The sequence below is a fragment of the Pteropus vampyrus genome, unplaced genomic scaffold (assembly GCF_000151845.1).
Source record: "Pteropus vampyrus isolate Shadow unplaced genomic scaffold, Pvam_2.0 Scaffold15, whole genome shotgun sequence".
Taxonomy (NCBI): domain Eukaryota; kingdom Metazoa; phylum Chordata; class Mammalia; order Chiroptera; family Pteropodidae; genus Pteropus; species Pteropus vampyrus.
Window position 1 is genome coordinate 11,374,226 of NW_011888796.1, and position 18,411 is coordinate 11,392,636.

General features: G+C 34.9%; 1 protein-coding gene and 1 pseudogene across 2 annotated transcripts in view; one reads left to right on the top strand and one right to left on the bottom strand.

The window, feature by feature from the left end:
• Positions 1–12,602, top strand: part of GMFB (glia maturation factor beta) — a 14,451-nt gene extending 1,849 nt beyond the window's left edge. The window contains exons 2-7 of one of the 2 annotated variants that reach the window (XM_011385315.2): positions 2,687–2,783; positions 4,133–4,182; positions 4,870–4,919; positions 5,585–5,670; positions 6,667–6,740; positions 8,880–12,602. In XM_011385315.2, the coding sequence (XP_011383617.1) occupies positions 2,687–2,783; positions 4,133–4,182; positions 4,870–4,919; positions 5,585–5,670; positions 6,667–6,740; positions 8,880–8,951 (429 nt within the window). In that variant the 3' untranslated portion in view covers positions 8,952–12,602. The remainder of the gene's footprint in view (positions 1–2,686; positions 2,784–4,132; positions 4,183–4,869; positions 4,920–5,584; positions 5,671–6,666; positions 6,741–8,879) is intronic. The other variant, XM_011385325.2, reaches the window with a different exon arrangement.
• LOC111735899 lies at positions 5,045–5,163 on the bottom strand (annotated as a pseudogene).
• Positions 12,603–18,411: the final 5,809 nt, after the last annotated feature.

An 18,411-nucleotide genomic window follows, 5' to 3' on the forward strand; every position in this document is an offset into this window, starting at 1 on the left:
ACAGAAAAGGCATAGTAAAAATATGATATAAAAGGTAAAAATAGTACATCTGTATAGGACATCTACCGTGAATGGAGCTTGTGGGAGTTTACGGAAGTTACTCTGGGTGAATCAGTGAGTGAGTGGTGAGTGAAGGCCTAGGACACTACTGTACATTATTGCAGACTTTATAAACACTGCACACTTAGGCTACACTAAATTTATAAAATAACATGAGATTAAATCAAGCATAAGAAAAAATGATGCAATCGAGAGATGCAAGAAAGGTGTGTAAATCACAGCATGTTTTTTTCCACTTGTTTTCTGATTCTTAGAATGTCAGGATTGCACAAGCATACTGTTTTACAGAAGACTTTTTTTGTAAGCAGAAAGAATATACTATAAAGTAATGATAAAAAGTTTAGTAAATACATAAATTAGTAACTTTGTTATCACTATCAAATATGTACTGTAGATAACTGTATGTGCTTTACTTATATATGACTGACAGTCCAGTAGGTTTGTTTACACCAGTATACCACAAACACGTGACTAATACATTACACTACAGCTCAGAGGTCACTAGGCTATGGGTACTTTTCAGCTCCATTATAATCTCATGAGACTATTATACAACAACAGTCTGTTGTTGACTGAAATGTTATATGATACAACTATATTTTATATGATTGTATCCCTAGCATTTATCACAGTGCTGATACTCATTAAATATTTACTGTGTGGATAAACCAATAAATGCACACTTGAGCTCAACTCTCCACTTAACTATGTGTTAAAATTTATCATATAAAGTTATTTCAGGGCATTATACTCATTCTTAAATGCTTCTAGCCATTAGGATTGGCTGAGCCTTGGTCCTTTTTCTTGCAGGAAGGCAATTTTGGCCTTATTATGGTATTGGGAGGAATGAAAATGCAAAAAAATACCTATATAAATTAAATCACAGCATTTTTTTTCTCGGTTTCTGATCCTTAGAATGTCAGTATTGCACAAACAGTTCTGGTATCAACTGGAAGATAAAATTTTCGTGATAAATTGGTCTTTACCTAAACAAAAATCTAAATATTTATTCATCCCACTAATGGGTTCTACCTTTGGTTGAAGAGAGAATAGAAATTATAGTTTTCTGACTTTTAAATCTTTCTTGGAAGGTAAAGAAAAAAATAGACTAGGGTTGAATACTACCTTCAGGAAGATTCATATGACTTAACATCTCTTTCTCTGAAAACTAAATGGATGGACAGATGTGACTTCTATAGAAGCCTTATATATTGGATTGTACTTATGGATGGGATGTACTTTCTAACCGTATAATAGCATATCCTGTGGTATATCACACCTTACATATTACCAGTGTTCTGAATTTAATGCACAGTTAAAAATTGATAATCACTTCTTGCTTTAACATGCTTTCATTTACCCAACACAGGATTAGAAAAGCAGGCTTTTGTTAAATATTTATTTTAACTCATAATTGGAAGCCTTAATCCTTTTGGGCTATAATGAGACATATGTATTTAGCACTGGTCTCAGAACTATTCTAATTTTCTTGAAGATGGAGGTGGGGGGACATATATATGAAAAGAGACCAAAGTATGTGAACCTTGTTTGGAACCTGACTCAATTAAATCAATGTAAAATATATTTTAAAACAGGGAAATTTGAACTTTATCTGAATATTTGAGACTGGAATTATTGTTAGTTTTTTTTTTTTTAGGTGAGATAATATTATTGTTTGTATATTTTTAATAGCACATACTGTCCTTTTAATGATAGATACAAAATATTTACCGTTGGAATTATTTCTGATCTTTGCTGTGTGACAGTGGGGCAGTGTTGAGGGTGTTAGATGAAATAAAATTGGCTATATGTTGATAATGGTTGAAGCTGAGTGATAGGTGCATAGGGTTTCACTATACTCCTCCACTTTTATGCGTTCGAAGTTGTACATGTTAAAAAATGAGAAGAAAGATTTCCATCCTTGTGTTCACAATCATTAACACATTGGCACCAATGAAGAATGCTTCTGATCATTTTCTTGCCAGGTTTCTGGAGAAGAGTCTCTAATTTTTCATAATTTGTAGAAGTTTCTTTTAGTTTTTATATTTGTTTAAAATGGTTTTGCTTTCATAATTGTTAAATGCTCCTTTTTAAAATCATCTTAGTTCTTTAAGATATAAATATTATTGGTCTTTGTTTATTTTTTATACTTTTGTTTATTTGTATATTTTTCGTAGTTGTGAGACCCAAAAATGAATCACGGTTTTATTAATTCTAAATACAATAAGATGGTTATTCCCTTCTTCCTGTATAGCGCAAAAATATTTACTTTATAACAGCAGACAGTGAACCTAGAGTTTTCCCACATTCTTCCCTTTCTCTCCAGTTCTGATAAATTTACACATTATTATGCGTCTAGTTCTTTGAGATACTTATTAGCCAAAGAGGAAGTTAAACTGTACCCTATATATATATATAAGATGAACAAATGTGTGTAACGTGTAGTTACAAAGGTCGTTAGTTTTAAAAGTTCTTGAAGTGTTTATGTGTTTCACGTTAATCTTTTCACATAATTGTGACATTTGTAGATGTCACTATACCTTTATAAAGGTATTGGGTTTTATAACTTTAACATACACATGTATTGAAGTCATGGCATTTTATATGTGATTTTTTTCTTTTCTAGAGTGAGTCTTTGGTGGTTTGTGATGTTGCTGAAGATTTAGTGGAAAAACTGAGAAAGTTTCGTTTTCGCAAAGAAACGAACAATGCTGCCATTATAAGTAAGCTAAAAGTGATTTCCTCAGTTTCTTGGTGTTAGTTTGTTTTTATCTTATAGCTACATTGAATAAACTGAACCTTTAGAAAGTAATTTACTTCTTGTTTTAATTCCCACTCCCCTTTTAGATCACTTTTAAAAATAAGTGACAGCTAATATCACAGAACAGAGGTAGCATGTCCTACCTCCCCCCGTCAGCTGCCTATATAGTGCTGGAGGAGTTGATCTCGGTCAGTTGGTCATTTGTAGTGACCTATCCAACTTCTCAGGGGACTAAAAATAGTCTGGCTATTCATCCTCAAACAGGAACTTTTGCCTACACTTAAAATGATAAAGTTCACCATTGTATTCAAAATGATTTGGGGCCTTATTTCAATTCTAGACTCAAACTCTAGTTTCATGGAGAGTATGTTTAAGTGACACTGACTTCTGACAATGTAAAGAATGATTTGAATATTACCTCTCCTACTATGTGCTGTATCTGATGTTCTGCAGATTTTTTTTGAATATTCTTAGTTAATATTTAATATGTGGGTAGTGACTTAGAAAGATAAAAGGAAGGATGAGGGGGTGAAAATATAAAAGTCTGTGGACTATACTTAACAGAGATGGATCTGGCAGATGTGAATCAATGAGGTGGTGACAATCTGTCATGAATTCTGGTCTTGTTACAAATAGATACTACAACGTAGGACTACAGTTCTTAAAAGTGAAAATGTGTGTCAGTGCCATTTTGCCACAAAAGGTAAAACTATTTGAGGACTTACTATGAAATTAGTGCACAACCAGAAATGGCCAACTTTTCAGAGTGATAGAAAAGAAGAGAGACATAGATTATCTAAATATATTTTAATTTGGCTTTGGATTATGTTACATATATTTATAGCTATCACTTTCTTAGAATACTCAAACTGCACCATGAAATCCTAAGTCTGGAGAAGCTGGGAATCTGGCAGTTGTTCTATCTTGACCCCTGGTCCACTTTTCCCTTGCATCTCTAACCATGTTATATTAGACCAATCTCAATCACAGTTTCTCTTTCAGATCTTATTATCTAGGAAGTTGAATTTGAGTTACAAAGTTCTCCAAATACACAGTAAATCTAAGGAGTTGAACTTTATGTTCTAAATAAGCAAATTAGGTGCTGCGAATTGTGGGTATAGGCTTTTAAACACTAACTACTTGAAAGCAAAGTTAGCTGAAAGACCTGAACTAAAACTGCAAATGAGTTTTATGCTTCTGTTTTTCAATGTTTTAATTTTAAGTGCCAGAAAAAGGGCTGAGACTCTGTGGGTTGGGTAGGTTGAGGTTACATTAGACTCACCGTTTACTCATACTATGTTTTTATTTTAGTGAAGATTGATAAGGATAAACGCCTGGTGGTACTGGATGAAGAGCTTGAGGTTTGTTTGGTCAGCTAAATACAGTTTTATACTTAAGCAATTATTGCCCCAAAGATGCTATATATTAATTACAGATACTTGTAAAATTAGTTCTGAACCTTTAAATACATGCTCATTATGCATGAAAAGCAAGTGCTATCTATTGCGTAATATATTATCCTGCTAATTTAATCACCTTCTTTAAAACGATAATGAAATCCAGTGTAATAAGTGGTAGAAGGTAGGGCTGTCTGTCCAGTAAATATTGAGTCAATTTTATAACTTGCTCTTAAATTGCTTGGCCAGTATTAAATACTAAAATTCTATAACTTAAATATTTAGTTTGTCAAATGAAGTAACTAATTTAGAATGAAAAGAAATGAACTTTTTCCTCCCTAAATCAGATACTCTTTGTTCTGAGGGGTTGGCTTATCTTGGTATTTCTTGACAATTGGAACATACATAGACTACTGTGCCTCTCAGCTCCATGTTTAGTTAATAAACGGAACTAAACTGAGTGGGATAGAATGGGCTTTCATTAGATTGAGGGTTTTGTAACCTCAGTTTGTGTATAATTTAGTAAAGTAAAGTTTTATGTTGTGGTATATGGTTATGAATTTATCCCTATTAGTAGAATGGGTGCTTGGTATATCTCTTAAAGATATGAGTAAACAAATGTTTAAAAGTTGTTTTTCTTTATGGTGCCAGGGCATATCACCAGATGAACTTAAAGATGAACTACCCGAACGACAACCTCGATATCCTTTTCTTAGTGTGCTTTAAAAAGATTTGTTTTCCTTAGTGGTCAGAATTTATGAAGTTTATTTATTCATCTTTATTTATTTATTTATTTATTTAGTTTGTTTGTTTGTTTAAATTTTAATGCCTACAGTACCTAGTATTCCTAGGTGATCTCCCATCCAAGTTCTAACCAGGCCCGACCCAGCTTAGCTTTCGAGATCAGACGAGATCAGGCACATTCAGGGTGGCATGGGCATAGACATTCATCTTTTAAAAGACACATATTTTACAAAATTTTCTTGTATTCCATGATCACAACCAAATTAAAATATGTATGCACATATTGGACTAAGAAAAATGAAAAATTGTATTAGTGGGATACATTATTTCCTTTTAAAAAGTTTCATTGTTATGTGTTTATAATAAAAATGAGAAAGGTAAAAAGAAATCCAGATTAAATCCATACTTTTAGTAAGTTTATTTTTGAGAGATATTTGATTTTATAATTTATCTTTGGGGCCCATTTATAAATTTGTGGAAAGAATGAATAATGAAGGTGTGACCTAAATGGGTAGGTCAGAAATTTACCACTCACTAGCCCCACAGGCATGTGTTTCAGACCTTTGCTGGTAGGTACTTGTCTCAAATAGAGCAGTAATTTTAGTTTCTTTAACTTGAGAAAAACCTTCATTGTGTATAGTTATAAATATCAACATGATGATGGAAGAGTTTCATATCCTCTGTGTTTTATTTTCTCCAGTCCTGTTGGTAAGTGAATTTCTTTAAATAGTGCATATTTGTTTCTGAGCCAAATAATAAAACCATTTTTTATACTAGACAAATTTTACGCTTGTTTTAAAGATGAAAATTGTTGAATAAACCTAAGTGTGTGTGTGCACACACAAGTGTAAATGCATTCCTAGAAATAAGTTACTATAAAACTTGCTTATTTTCTTGGGATAAATTCCTAGAAATCTCATCATTATGCCCGATCATATACACATTTTAAAGAACTTGAAATGTAATGAAATTTTAAAATAAAAGTACATTTTCTCCTATATTTTAAGTTTTTAATAAGTATGTGAGCTCTGTGTAAAATCATGATATATATTTGTGTTTATCATTAAAGTAGTAGTTACCCGTGATATGCCAATAATCATGAGAATAGTCTGAGTACCTTACATTGGATATTAAAATGGTTTCTATCACCAGAACTCCCCCTACCACAACTGTTGAAGCCCACCGTAAAGTTTCTACTCAGTGAACTCTTCTCTAACCTTTATCATTTATGTCATTTACTTAGCACTTAAAATATACTGCAATATATTTTTAACTTAATATGGTAATCAGACTCACTTTTTTTCAGGGCAGATCTCCCAGCCCCACTGATCCACCATCCTCCCAAAACTTTATCTGTGTTAGGCATCCATAAAATTGATTTTAATATTTAAAGTCAAAATTAGGAAAATCCTGAAAAGTTTTCAAGTGTTTGCAGGGCTCTAAAAGTTAAGATCTACAGAGGTCTAGTCTCATTTTTTTGCTGCCCTGAGCTTATTTATTTGTAATTTATCTGTGTCTCTTTGTACAGGCAGTATGTAATGGTAAGATTCTCAAAATACAACCCCTACACATGTAGACTGAAGTTTTTTATAAACTTGAACGCATAGGAGATCCTAAAAGTGTCATTTTTTAAAAGTAAACAATGAAAACCCTTTACATTTTCAAAATCTAAGTCTCATTTCTACACAAATGTCTCTTTTCTAGGATGTAAGCCTGAACAACAGATGATGTATGCTGGGAGTAAGAATAAGCTAGTTCAAACAGCTGAACTAACCAAGGTGGTATTTATATTTGACTTGCTTGTTGAAACATTATTTTCCCTTAGTATACAGGTAGTCCCCCCGGCCCTTACCTGCGGTTTCGCTTTCCATGGTTTCACTTACCTGTATTGAACCACGATCCGAATATAATAAATGGAAAATTCCAGAAATAACAATTCATAAGTTTTATATCACACACCGTTCTGAGTAGTGTGATGAACTCTCAGTCCTACCCAGTGCATGAATCATCCTTTGTCCAGCATATATGTATACAGCATATACATACCTAGGCTATGTACGCTGCCCGCCTGTTAGTCACCTAGTAGCTGTCTCAATTTTGAGATCATTGTCGAAGTATCACAGTGCTTGTGTTCAGGTAATACTTATTTTACTTAATAATGGCCCTAGAACACAAGAGTAGTGATGCTGGCAATTCGGATATGCCAAAGAGAAGTCTGAAGTGTTTGTTTTAAGTGAAAAGATACGTATGTATAGTAAAAAACATAGTATATATAGGGTTCCATACTATCCGAAGTTTCAGGCATCCACCGGGGATCTTGGAATATATCCCCTGAAGATAAGAGGGGACTACTATACAGAGAAATAGCTAAAATAATTTGAAGAGTTAAGTACTTTTTATGTAGGTGAACATTATTTGGAATAGAGCGGTAAATTAGTCAAAGCTTTTTATTAGTTGGAAATAGAATTATAGAAGTCTTTAACCAAAAGTGTGTTTTCTGAATGGGAATTATAAGTTGATTATAATTAGAAGAAATCACATTAAAAATGTTGGCAGCTTTAGAAAAGCCACTGTAACTATTCATGTATTGAGAGTTCTTCATCTTCCATAATATAATTTCTGATAGGAAAAGTCAGCATTGAAGCTTCTCTGAGCCCTTTACCATTAGCCCTTTACCTTTACCTTTAGGCTGAATGAACTAAATTCTATGCAGGAATTCTATATTATGCAGTTAACTATAGTGCTTTCAAATCTAAATGTAAATTCTTAACAAGAATCTAAGCAAGAATACTTATTATTAGCTTTATTAAGGTAGAACATTATGTTTTATATGAGACACTTGCTTTATGATTTAACATGTCCCCATTGTTTATGGCATTTTTGAAGGTTAAATGTAAGAGGGGTTCTTGCTTTTAAACCTTATTTAACTTACACATATTAGTTTGAGTTGAAAAAGTATGCACATTTAAGATTTTGAAATAGAATATCACTGACATGGTATTAAATAATATTTCCTTTCAGGTTTTAAGGACAGCATCAGTGTTTTCCCCTCGGATGCTTAATCATCAACCCAGGGGACGTCTTTAAGTGCCCTCTGCTTTTTCCCTTTAGCCCATATGATTGTCACTGATACCATCAACTTATAGACACTACTTTTCCTCATTTGTACCATAGGAATTCCCTGGAGGTGCTCTAAGGGATTGGGTGGTTAAGAATGAGCTTCAAGTCTAGTCTAATGCTGAATGTGACCTAAAGTGCTGGAATTAAGGCAGGGCAATTTGCAGATTACTTTTACAAATAATCCCATTGAATCCTCACAACTGTGTAAGGTTGATGGTAGTATTCCTATAGATGGGAAAACAGGTTCAGAGGATGAATGACTTGCCCAGGGTTGCATAATAATATATGACAGTACTAGGATTCAAACTCACGTCTGGCCTCGAATATTATCCTTTCTGCTGTATAGCCACTATACTTTCTGAGCCTGTGTGTTTTCACTGGAGATTTGGGGCTAGCCCTCTAGTCTATCTTTATCAAAACAATATACAGCAAGTACTTCCTCCAGTTACGGAAGACTAGCATATGTTATTCTAGCTCCTAACCAACTAGGTTGATTTACTTGGATTGTTTCTTTTAGTGGGTGGGATTTACAGAATTTCTCTTTTAGAATATTTGTAGATTTTCACTTTTAAGAGAACATTGGTTTTATTGCCATCTTAATTGCTAAACTTTGGTAACTGAATACTTAAAATTTAAAAAAGGTAAAGTGCCTCCAAAATGGTATATCTAATTTACACAGATTAGGTCATGATCAATATGAAAAGGAAGAAGAATTTGGTATTTAATACTCAAATATGTAACGTGGTTGATTTTTATTTTGAGAGTACCAGAATATAACCTAAGTTTTTTTTCTTAAGGTATTTGAAATCAGAAATACTGAAGATCTAACTGAAGAATGGTTACGTGAAAAACTTGGATTTTTCCACTAATGTGAAGTTTTATGTTTCTAAAGTATTTTATGTATTAACCTGACCATACTGGAACCAGACATAAATACTTATTTATGCCTAAAAATGCACTGTTACTTACAATTTGTTTCCTGCAGTAAAGCAAAATTCTTCGTTTGTTCAAAGTTTGAACAAAGAAGATCTCATCTTCATAGTAATGAAACTTTGTAAAGTGTTTCCTTATATTTGTAATTGTTAGGTGGACTACTCTCCGGGGACTTTTTGCAGTCCTGTGACTAATTTCTATAAATTATGGTTCAGAATTTGTTACTATTTACAGACACCATTGGAAAGTGGATATTAGATTATGATAGACAACAGTTGCCTCCTTTTGACAAATACTGGATATTAGCTTATATATGAAAATAGCATATTATCACTTGTTGAATCTTTTAAGTTAATTTGGGGTAAAAGACTTGAGTGACCCAATTTTGAGCCATGAATAATAATTTACTATAGTAAAACCTGCATTACAAGTATATTTTTCATCAATTCTATCTCTCCTTTGGTTTCTTATATCTTTTTAATCAAGTCCAAAAACTTTGTTCATCAGTTGTGCATTCTTAAGGTCTGGGAGTTAGATTTTATAATAGTTATGACTATTCTTATGGAAAATAGCATCTTAGGAATTGTTGGATTGTAACTAATCAAGGGCTTCATTCCTGGTTATGTTATTTCGAGATAATTTCGAATCTAGGTTATTAACACTTTATTATAAAGCATCTCTTAATGTTGTCCTGTGAAAACTAGTTATTTTAAATGTGTTTATACTGTGCCTTTGATTTGTTAGCTTTAAAATTAGTTTAAGACTTTTACACTGCCAGTATTCCAGATTTGGTGAAATTAATACTTTTGTAAAGGGTCCAAATAAAACAATTTTCTAATGTGTGTATCTGACATTTGTGATAAAACCAACTTCATATTTTTAAAATTCCAGTTATCCGCTTATATTTGTGACTATATGGCAGTTGAGAGTTCTAATCTGGGGCATATTTGTGATTAGTTTTGTGCCATAGGAAAAAAATTACTTATCTTAAAACATTGGCCATAGTTAATAACATTAACACATCAATAGAAATTTCATCCTATATCCTAGATTTTGGAAGGTATTCTAAATTGGACACCTGTCTTGTTAGATGATGGCATCCTTGGCATAAAGCAAGGATTCTAATATATAGTATACTTTAAAAACAAACATAAGTAACTGTCTAACATTAATTTGACAAAAGGTCTTGAAACTCTAAAAGATTAACCAAATTTCGTGAGTAAATTCTTATATTAAGAATAGCTTAGTCCTTTCAAAACTAGCAAAGGCATTTTTTTATGTTGGCATTTTTCCATTTATATGTTCTTTGACATTTTGTTTTTTGAGGTTTCTGTGCCAACTTTAACAAAAGGTAAAGGTAGTTGGAATTTTCACAATATTGAATAGAGCATCTTCTGTTCCTGGTAACATTTGGCTTCAATAATCTAGAAACAGGAAGCAATAGGAAGTTAGTTGGAGATGAGGAAGTGCTAGAGTGGTTATTTGTTTTGATTAATGAATGGGAAGGATCCTTTATTCTAATTTCCAGAAAGAGAGAGTAAGAGAGAAGGAAAACTTCACCCAGGAAGTTTAAGAATTCTTTGAATAGCTATTTTGATATTGCAGAATAACGCTTATGGTTCTGCAGAAATGCAAATGTAATCCAAGTGAATGGAGAGTGCTTTTAATGTTTTGAATGAAGGAAATGAGATTTTGTTTCACCTGGTCCGCAGCCATAAGAGAAACTAGTGCTGCAAGAATATATTTTTTAATGAGGTTCCTTATTTTGTCTTGCGCATTTTAGTGTTTTTTTTTTAAAGTCCTCCATAATGTCAGATAATATTGATTGACCTCCATACACAGAATTCTTAGTTTCCCTGTTTTCTAAAGGGCAAAGAACTGTGTGTGATAAATCTTGTTTTTTTTTGAGCTTGTCTGCTTCTTATCAGTGACATGCATTTTGCAAGACAATAGATTGAGGTTAAGGGATCAGTAGAACATTTTTTCACTCCCTCTGACCTATAGGGAGATGTACAAATCCCATGCTCTAAAGTGTTCTCAGACTTTTATATGAATTTCCCTTCCATCTAACCAAATTTCGCATCATTCTTTTCAAGTACATTTCTTATTTGATTTCTTTTTTTGCCTTCTCTCAAATAGCAACTCCAGATTTCATAATTCCAGTTTGTACATTCCATCACTTTCTGGTACAACCATTCCTATTCAGTCCTAAATCTTAATCTTTCTTTTTTGGCAGCAATTTTTTTTTTTTTTTCCTGGGAACCTCCTTCCTGGTCTCCTAAATCAGCATTAGTTTTAAAATTGTTGGCCTTGCATAAATTCTGCATAGCATCTAATGTTGTCAAAATAGAACCAACTAGTAATCACAGCATGTTTTTAGTATGGTTTTTGTGGCAACGTAAATGACATATGAAGAAATTGTTCTCAGGTTACTATGCTGAAATTCCAAAATGTCAGAGTTTTGAAAACTATTCATTTTGTTCTGGTATTGAAGCAATTATGTCAGGAAAAAAAAGTTGATTGACTGTTTTTGTTTAACTGACTTCTAAAATAAATGTTCAAATTGTCTATTTCTAAAAAGTTTACTAAATGTCTAGTACAGTTAAACTCTTGTTTAAGAGGGTATTGTGAAATTTTTTGTCATTACTAAATAATCTTTGTAGCAAAATGTCTGTCAGCACTTTTCTCTCCCTTTTTATCTCCTATTTTCAGGAGTCAAATGTAGCCATAAAATGTATCCTGGTCTGACACTTTAACTAAATATTTCCAGTAGGAGGAGTTTATTGCCAAATTAAATTTGGCTGTCTTTATTCCCCACCCATATAGTTAGTAAGGAAGGTGTACTTAAAAAAAATGTTTGGACTACTTTAAAATCCGAATAATGTCATTAATCCGTAATGTGGACTAGTGATGAACAGATATTTTCATAAGAGTTAAATGCTGATATTTGGTGGAAGTAGAGAGTAACTCATATTCTGTCAATTCAAATGTTCTTAGTACAGTTGCTTTCCCTATTTGTTCAATAGACATGATACTGGAATCTACAGAATTTGAGCCTTTCCAGCTTATGTGAAGAACTGTCTCAAACATTTCTGGACAAATCTTATCCTGTATTTCTGGAAGAATGTAAACCTTGTGGGCCGCTTAACACCAGTGGTCCCAAGTTGAATATTCTTGAGAAATTTGTTTCCTGTAGCGCCATATAACATTTCAAATCAGTGATCATATTCCTGTAATATTTAAAACAACTACATTAAGGTTGTGATAGAAACTATGTTTTCTTGCTTTTTGGAATATAGTTCATATTCATATAATTACTTGAATATTGTTTGAGGTCATTAACATGCCAGGGCAGTTCCCACTGATTTTGATGGTCCAATATAATCTCATTCAGGAGGCTTGAAACATAAATGGTCAGTCTTGTGAATTTTAACAGTTCCCTGTCATCATTTAACAAAATCAACAGCTGGCACAACTTCTTAAGCTGTGGTTTCAGTCTCTGCTAGTTCATATTGCATGTTTATTTTGGACAGTCTTCTGTTAAGCATGGTGCTTGTACTGGTTTAAATAAAATGTTAACATGAAAACACTTTTAGCTTTTCATTTTTTACTCACCTCCTCTCCCCTTTGGAGTTACTACTTGTCTGGCTTAATTGTGGCATTTGTGTGAGCCACACAGATTCAGCAGTTTATCTGGAAAAACTGATAGGCAAAATAAATGGGAATCACTTGACAATGTGGGACTGGGGGAGGGAGAATAGAATGAGATTATAATAATTTCCAACACTTGGTCTGAGGCTAAAATTATTAGTTTATAGCAGCAGAAAGAAGACATTATGTCAAATAATGAACCCTTGCTCTCAAAGGAAAAAGTAGACATTAGAGGTTCTGTATGTCCTAAGAAATCAAAGTTTCTTTTATTAAATATAGTTTATCACTTTATTAGACATCCACTGAAGACCCATTCTGCCTTTATTATATATAGACTATTCTACATGGTATGTTTCGTAGATATCTATTGAATGAATATGACTTACTAGTACTTAATAGTTTTTGCCATATACTTCCTGTGATTGAATATGTGGTAGTAGTCACAGTTGGTTTATGGTTGTGAAAGGAATAGTTTATGTCTTACTATTTTTAAGAATCCCACTAGGAGAATTGGCCAGAGTGAAACTTGCCTTCCTTATTTCTCAAATTTGGCTATTTAGCTACCTGACCAGCTCCTAAGGGTTTTTTGTTTTGTTTTGTTTTGTTTTTTGCCTTCCTTGTCTTTTCATCCTTTTCACTTTTCAAAAGCAAAAAGTGAAAGCATGGGTCCACTCCCATTTGCATGAGGGCACACCTGAGTGAATATTATATCCTTGTACAGTATATGTTTAGCTGTGTTTGGGAGCCAATTAGATTAAAGTTCTTATTGCTGAGTTTCAGGGAGTTTTCACACAGTTCTCTTATCCTTTACTTGAGATATGCTCCTGGGTACATGAAAGTTCCCTACTGAGGTACCCCTCTTTTCTGGTTATAGGAAAGAAAAAGCAGAATGCCTAGGTTACATCCAAAAGCCATACCGTAGTGCTCAAAACTGGTGTGTGTGTGTGCGTGCGCGCATGCACACGTATAATTTCTAGTCTTTGTTGCCCACACAATTAAGTATAGATTCTTTTACCTTGGAATTTAAGATCCTCCATATTTTGACCCATTCCTTACCTGTAATTGACAAGCCAAGCCCAAATATGCCACAGCCCTTTGTTAGGTTGAAATGCCTCAGCCACTGCTCCTTGCTGAAGGGGCAGTCCTTTGGGCAGATGTGATTTGCCCCAAATAGATATACCTTCCTGTCCTCAACCCCCTCCTACCCCCAAAACACACATGATCTCTTGCTGCCGGCCCCTTCCTGTTGAACCCAAGGGCAGCCAGCCTGTATGATGTTGCTTGACTGGCACCAATGAACTGGGTCTTGATTCAATTCCTGACATTGGGAAAACAATCTCATTCTCTTGAGGCAGTTAGCAGTGAGAGCTGAACTTGGAAGAATGCCATTAGATGTAGAAGAGGCCATGTGCAACCTACAGAGCAGAGGGAAAGAACACCAGGCGGGGCAGTAAAGAATGAAAAAGGCGAGCAGAGAGTAGCTGAATGGTGGAGTCCCAAATCAAAGAGACACATTCCTGCCTTTTAGATTCCTTTCATCCATGGACACTTCAGAGTCCCATCTTTCTGAGATAGGGTCAAGCTCTTTCTGCTCTGACATTTTTGATTTTCTTTTTCCCTGTGTCTGGAGGAATTTTCAGGCCCCATAGTTTTTTCTGGTTTCTCTTAAGAATTATGGAATTATGAATTTAAAAGATGATAATTGCAAAAAAATATATAAATTATGTTCATTTTTTTTTCTGGTAATAAGAATTCCAGTCTAATGTCAAAACTTCAACATCTTATTTTATTTAAAGTTTCCTCTCTCCACCCTGCCTTTCCCCCACTTCACCTCCTTCACCTATCCTGCAGGCTGGGAAACCCACCAGGGGGAATGGGGTGTGTTCTGTCCCTTATTATTGCTCTGCCTTGCTCTAGTAGTGGGATCAGAGAAGGAGGGACAACGTAAGGGAGCAGGAAAAGGCTTATTAACCTGGTACAGATATAATCTGGGTGAGTGACCTTAGAGGTGTGAGCAATGTCAAATGCCAGCTCTTTCCCCCCATGGAGCACTTTTGTGATTACCTGCCCATTCCTCCAGTGGGGACTTTGGCTACAGGTCCCTTGACTTGGGCCATGCCTCCTATGGCTGGTGGCTTTACGATGCCCCCTCAGCTCTTAGCTTCTAGTAGTTTTCTCTCTGTTGTAGTTGTTATAGTCGTCTTGCTTCTCCAGACTGGCATCTTGAACAGGGTTCATATCTGGACCACAAGAAATATGCATTTTTCCTTGCTGCCATCAAGGAGGGTGCAGCTCTCAGATCTGGCTCCTGCATACCTCTCTGATCTCAGTTTTTCCTATTCTCTTAGTCTACTACACCTGAGCCATGCTGGGCTTATTTTTGTTTCTCAAATATATCAAGCTCAGGCCTTTTAAGCAGCTGTAAGCTTCCTCCTGGGAAGATTGCCCATATCTTCTCTCCCCACATATTCTTCTGGCTCCTTCATTTTGAACTGAGCTTAAATGTTGCCTCTCACAGAGGCCTTTCCTGATCATCCATCCTAAGGCAGCAACATACTTACCATCACATCAACTTTGTTTTAATTCTCTGCACAGCATTTACCACCATCTGATATTTTTTTCTAATTATGTAACTGGTCTGTCGAATGAAACAGTGTTACAATTTTTGGTTGTTTTTCAAAAACTCTCTATTCCCTGTCAAACCTCTCTTTTTCCTCTGGTTAGAAAGCTTCCTTGCTGATAAATATTTCCATAATATTTCAGTTGCTTGGTTGTTAAAAGTGCTTTTCCTGTTCATTTAAAAATATCAACCTCATATTTTCTTCCAGCCCTTTCTCTCCCTTGGCACAGGATAAACCTGTGGCTCTGGGGGAAGGATGGTGTGGGACTCTTGTCCTCATGTCCTGCCCTCTTGCACTGCCACTCTCCCTTATCCCCCTGGTGTTGGAGAGGGGAGGAAGGAGACAGAAAAGATGTTACCTTCTGTGACCCGCCCACAGCAAATTGACTACACTCTGATTGATTTCTTTCTTTGCATACTTGCTCAAGTTGCTGGTAAGTGGGTTGCTATTCTTTTGGATGTCATTGCTTCTCTATTTAACATTGACTGGCCCGCGAGTTCCAAGAGTGGGGCAGGAATTCAAATGATGGTTCTTTCCTGAGGGTCATCTTTTGGATCTTTGGAAGGCTTTTCAGGGTGTCTTCACAATTACTCTTTCTACAACTTTTGTGTTACTTTAATGATGATCACTTCCGCCAATTTTCTTAATTTTCAATGTATTCATTGCTGTTTTTTCCCCACATACTACAACAGATTAATCAAATGCCTAGCAATTTTGCCAAATGCTTCAACACATAAGAAAACCTGTCAGTTCCTTCTTTCTCCTTGGAGCCCGATTTTTATGATATAAAGAGAGAATTTAAATTATTAATATACCTCAACAAAGATTTTAACATCACCAAAATATTTTTTTCTCAATAATTGGGATGCCTCCTTTAAAAAATATTCAATTCTTATATGGAATTGGGTCTTTTTCTAGAATAATTATTCTAACATTGATACGTTTACTGATTTTTATGCCTCAATCAGACTTAAAATTATCGTAGCTTTATAAAATGTTTTCAAATCTCATAAGACTAATTTATTTTCACCTTTCTTTGTTTTCAGATATTTCTTTGGTATTTTCATGTATTTTTAAGGTGAAACTTAAAATAATTTTGTGCAAAAATTCATTGAGATTTTGGTTATAATAGTGGTAATATAAATTGACTTGAGAGTAAATGACATCTCTTTAAACTTCAGTCAAAGAAAATCTTTTATTTAGGTCTTTTATTTTTCTCAGTGAGGTTATATAATTTTTTTTATATTGGTAGCACACATTCCTTGTTGAAGTTTCTGGGTATTCATTTTAATCTGGTTATAGTCATGGGATTTATTGTGAAATTACTTATGATAATGAAGAGATTGACCCAGGGATGGCTATATAGTGGCACCTCATTGGAATATGGAATATGGCTCAGGAACTGGAACCCAGTTCTAGCTGCATGGATAATTTTCTGGTTATTACACCAAATGCAGAAGTTTGTTGATCCTCTGCCATTAGGGTAATAAAGCATCTTCCTGTCTAGTTCCATGTTCCTGCGGTTGAACCATCTGGCCATCTACTTCTTAATCTTTTCTCATTCTCACTGCTTTGGCTTACTCAAAACCAATTTGACTTCCCTTTACCATAGCCCTTCCTCATAGCTACTCTCACATTATGAATTCAGAGTCAGTTCTCTTTACAACCCTTTGGGCCTGTGGGTAGTAATGGCTCCTGGCTGTTGCTGGCCACAGAGTACTGCACCTTCCCTTGTTAGTTTCCTTCAGCCCTGGCCACACCATTGCACACAGTCCAGTGCATCGCAATGTGCTGCATAGCTGGACTGGCACCTGCCCCACACCTGGCTTCTGAAGGTGAGAGTACTGGTAACATTGAAGGTGAGAAGTAGAATTTCATTACTGTTCTTCTAGCTTGTGGCCCCCTCTGAGAAACAGAATGGAGCTAGTCCAATAGAACTGGAGGGAAATGGGTTATTTTTAAATTATAAACTTTTACTTAAAAAATTACAAACTTTCTAATAACTGTACAAAAATTTTTTAAGTGTACAGTTTAAAGATTAAGCACAAAAGAGTGTGAAATTCAAAGATTAACCAAATGCTAAAACAGATACCCATGCACTCACTATGGATCCTAAAGACCACACGTAGAAGTACTGAGAATGATACTCAGCACTAGCCGAATAGCACCTCCAGTGCTCCAAGACTTATATATCTGCAAAAATTTGCTCTTTTCAAAATGTCTTCCAAGCCAGTGGAGTTACTGGACTCTCAATTAAGAGTCATAGAGTCATGTTCTCTGATGTTTCAGGGTCTAATGAGGTTGGCCTAAGAACACATGAACAGATACAAATAGCAACCAGGCAGTGAACATATTAAATTTTTGATGATTATTGATTTTTAATAACTTTCAATTTTTGTTTAAGAATAGAAGCAGACTCCTATGGGGAAAGTAGCTATAGCTAGCTATCTTACTTCTGCTTAGACATGATTTTGATCTACTCATACATATGTTATTTATGGTTCCAATTTACTCTGGAATTCTGTTTACTCCTGGATTCTGTTGACTGCTCTCTCTCTAGTGTCTCCCCATCTGTCCTTCCATTGCCAAGGGTCTTCGTATATATCACATTCAAACTCTCAGAGAGACAAAGAATCTTTGTGGTCAGCAGGGGGATGTTGTCCTCCTTAGGTGGAGCTTTGCCCAGTTGCCCCCTCTTCAGTACCTAGTGCAGTGGGATACATTTATAAGAAGGGGGCTGAATCTCATGGTTCAATTTGGACAATTACCCAAAAACTGTTTCCCCTGAGACTAGGAGACTGCATCTGCCCCTCATTAGATTATGAGTTCTCCTTGACAAATATTGCCAGTGCTGTATTTTGCTATGCTTCTGTGGCCTGTAGTACTGAATAAGTCTTCTTGGACGCCTTCCTTTCTCTCACCATGGTGTTCGATCAATCAATCAAGTCCTCCTGAGCTTATCTCCCAAATACTTTCAAATATGTTCACTCTTTTCTCTCCTGGCTTCCATGGCTTTAGTCAGAGCCATAGCCACTTTTGCCTGGACCATTGCTGTGGGCCACTAGCCACATGTGGCTATTTGAATTTTAATCAAATAAAATAAGTAAAATTTAAAATTCAATTC